This window comes from Perca flavescens, chromosome 23 (genome assembly GCF_004354835.1).
Source record: "Perca flavescens isolate YP-PL-M2 chromosome 23, PFLA_1.0, whole genome shotgun sequence".
Classification (NCBI taxonomy): Eukaryota; Metazoa; Chordata; class Actinopteri; order Perciformes; family Percidae; genus Perca; species Perca flavescens.
This window is the reverse complement of record NC_041353.1, coordinates 25,537,051-25,540,577: the sequence shown is the minus strand read 5'-3', so window position 1 is coordinate 25,540,577 and position 3,527 is coordinate 25,537,051. Positions and strand designations below refer to the sequence as shown.

Here is a 3,527-nt window from a genome sequence, read left to right as displayed (position 1 = left end):
CCATATCAATGAGAAAATGGTGGTTGGAATACAATAAATACGAGTACAGAGCTAATATTACTGTAATGATTAACTTCGTCCACTCTTATGTTCGATAATAGGCAAAGGGATGTTTGGCATACAAATGCTACTAAATTGGGGCTAATTGGGGTTTTTGTACCTTATGTGGTTCCTCATGACCACACAAACTCAACTGATAGATTATTGATGAAAAGAAAAAGTAAATTATTCCTAAACAGCAATATTGTTAATATTGAACAAAGTTAAGTATAAAGACCTAGGCCATTTTGTTGTGTGCTTTAGAACTTAGGAAAAGTTCCTTGTGGATCTTTTATTACATTGAAGTAATTTCACCTTCCACATTTTGACACATAGACACCACGTTTGACTAAGACTCTTGAAAGATTATCTAATAGATACATTTTCTACTAAGGAATGACTTGGGTTTAGTTAGAAATGTTTCCAGTGAAACCACACACATAGAATAACTGAATTTTATTTATGCTCTGACAGCACTTAATGACGTTAGAGACAAGGAGGGGTCAGTCTTATTCTGATTCTTCTCAACTTTCACTCTGTGAGAGCTTTGATAATTGCATCTGCGTTTTCAATTGATTTATATTACAATAACCAAAGGGGGAAACATTTGATGGCATTGCATAATTTAATTATCAGCTTTATGGAAAATTTGTAAAAAAAATGTTTTATTTGGTGACTCCTTTGTCTCAGTGAGTTTCTCTGTTTCTATTTAGTATTGTATTGGTTGTTATGCTGATTATGTTTCGTTGTTGTAAACTGGGTTGTTATTAAAAAGTGTCCTAAAGTCAATAAAGTTTTGATTTGAAAGAGAAGATGAACCAGCAGTGATGTTTCCTTTTGACCAGCAGGTGGTGAAAGAAACTAACATTACATTACATTACATTACATGTCATTTAGCTGACGCTTTTATCCAAAGTGACTTACAATTAAGTGCTTTCAACTGTGGAGGTCCAAACTCCAGACAACAAGTAGTAAGTGCAAGAACATTAGCTTTAAATAAGCAAAGCTACAAAGAGACATATGAAAGTGCAGGTTCAAGATTTATTAATATTATTATTTATTATAGATTATTATCCGAGGTGTAGTCTGAAGAGATGTGTTTTTAGCCTTCAGCGGAAGCTGTGTAGGCTTTCAGCCATCCTGATGTCGATGGGGAGCTCGTTCCACCATTTGGGAGCCAGGACAGAGAACAGTCGGGATCTGGTTGAGTGATTAGTTCTCCCTCGCTGTGGGGGTGGGGGGGTTGGGGGGGTTGGGGTATAGGGTTGGACCATGTCCTGGATGTAAGCTGGGGCTGATCCATTCATGGCCCTGTATGTAAGTACTAGTGTACTGTATGACAGTACTAGTGTACTGTATGAGAGGACTAGTGTACTGTATGTAAGTACTAGTGTACTGTATGAGAGTACTAGTGTACTGTATGAAAGTACTTACTGTATGAGAGTACTAGTGTACTGTATGTAAGTACAAGTATACTGTATGAGAGTACTAGTGTACTGTATGAGAGTACTAGTGTACTGTATGAGAGTACTTACTGTATGAGAGTACTAGTGTACTGTATGAGAGGACTAGTGTACTGTATGAGAGTACTAGTGTACTGTATGAGAGGACTAGTGTACTGTATGAGAGTACTAGTGTACTGTATGAGAGGACTAGTGTACTGTATGTAAGTACTAGTGTACTGTATGAGAGTACTAGTGTACTGTATGAGAGTACTTACTGTATGAGAGTACTAGTGTACTGTATGTAAGTACAAGTATACTGTATGAGAGTACTAGTGTACTGTATGAGAGTACTAGTGTACTGTATGAGAGTACTTACTGTATGAGAGTACTAGTGTACTGTATGTAAGTACTAGTGTACTGTATGAGAGTACTAGTGTACTGTATGAGAGGACTAGTGTACTGTATGAGAGGACTAGTATACTGTATGAGAGTACTAGTGTACTGTATGAGAGTACTAGTGTACTGTATGAGAAGACTAGTGTACTGTATGAGAGTAATAGTATACTGTATGAGAGTAATAGTGTACTGTATGAGAGTACTAGTGTACTGCATGAGAGGACTAGTGTACTGTATGAGAGGACTAGTGTACTGTATGAGAGTACTAGTGTACTGTATGAGAGTACTAGTGTATTGTATGAGAGGACTAGTGTACTGTATGAGAGGACTAGTGTACTGTATGAGAGTACTAGTATACTGTATGAGAGTACTAGTGTACTGTATGAGAGTACTAGTGTACTGTATGAGAGTACTAGTGTATTGTATGAGAGGACTAGTGTACTGTATGAGAGGACTAGTGTACTGTATGAGAGTACTAGTATACTGTATGAGAGTACTAGTGTACTGTATGAGAGGACTAGTGTACTGTATTAGAGTACTAGTGTACTGTATGAGAGGACTAATGTACTGTATGACCAACATCACAGACCAGCATCACAGACCAACATCACAGACCAACATCACAGACCAGCATGACAGACCAACATCACAGACCAGCATCACAGACCATCATCACAGACCATCATCACAGACCAACATCACAGACCAGCATCACAGACCATCATCACAGACCAACATCACAGACCAACATCACAGACCAGCATCACAGACCAACATCACAGACCATCATCACAGACCAACATCACAGACCAACATCACAGACCAGCATCACAGACCAACATCACAGACCATCATCACAGACCAACATCACAGACCATCATCACAGACCATCATCACAGACCAGCATCACAGACCATCATCACAGACCAACATCACAGACCAACATCACAGACCAGCATCACAGACCAGCATCACAGACCAACATCACAGACCAACATCACAGACCAGCATCACAGACCAGCATCACAGACCATCATCACAGACCATCATCACAGACCAGCATCACAGACCATCATCACAGACCATCATCACAGACCAACATCACAGACCAGCATCACAGACCAACATCACAGACCATCATCACAGACCATCATCACAGACCAACATCACAGACCAACATCACAGACCATCATCACAGACCAACATCACAGACCAACATCACAGACCAACATCACAGACCATCATCACAGACCATCATCACAGACCATCATCACAGACCAACATCACAGACCAACATCACAGACCAGCATCACAGACCAGCATCACAGACCAACATCACAGACCAACATCACAGACCAACATCACAGACCAACATCACAGACCAACATCACAGACCATCATCACAGACCATCATCACAGACCATCATCACAGACCATCATCACAGACCATCATCACAGACCAACATCACAGACCAGCATCACAGACCAGCATCACAGACCATCATCACAGACCAGCATCACAGACCATCATCACAGACCATCATCACAGACCAACATCACAGACCAGCATCACAGACCAACATCACAGACCATCATCACAGACCAACATCACAGACCATCATCACAGACCAGCATCACAGACCAACA

At 40.4% G+C, this 3,527-nt stretch overlaps 1 protein-coding gene across 1 annotated transcript in view; it reads left to right on the top strand.

Moving 5' to 3' along the window:
- Window positions 1-2,512: 2,512 nt before the first annotated feature.
- LOC114550562 (histidine-rich glycoprotein-like) overlaps window positions 2,513-3,527 on the top strand; it is a 1,038-nt gene continuing 23 nt past the window's right edge. The window contains exon 1 of the mRNA XM_028571375.1: window positions 2,513-3,527. This exon is cut by the window's right edge and continues 23 nt beyond it. Within this exon, the coding sequence (XP_028427176.1) occupies window positions 2,513-3,527 (1,015 nt within the window).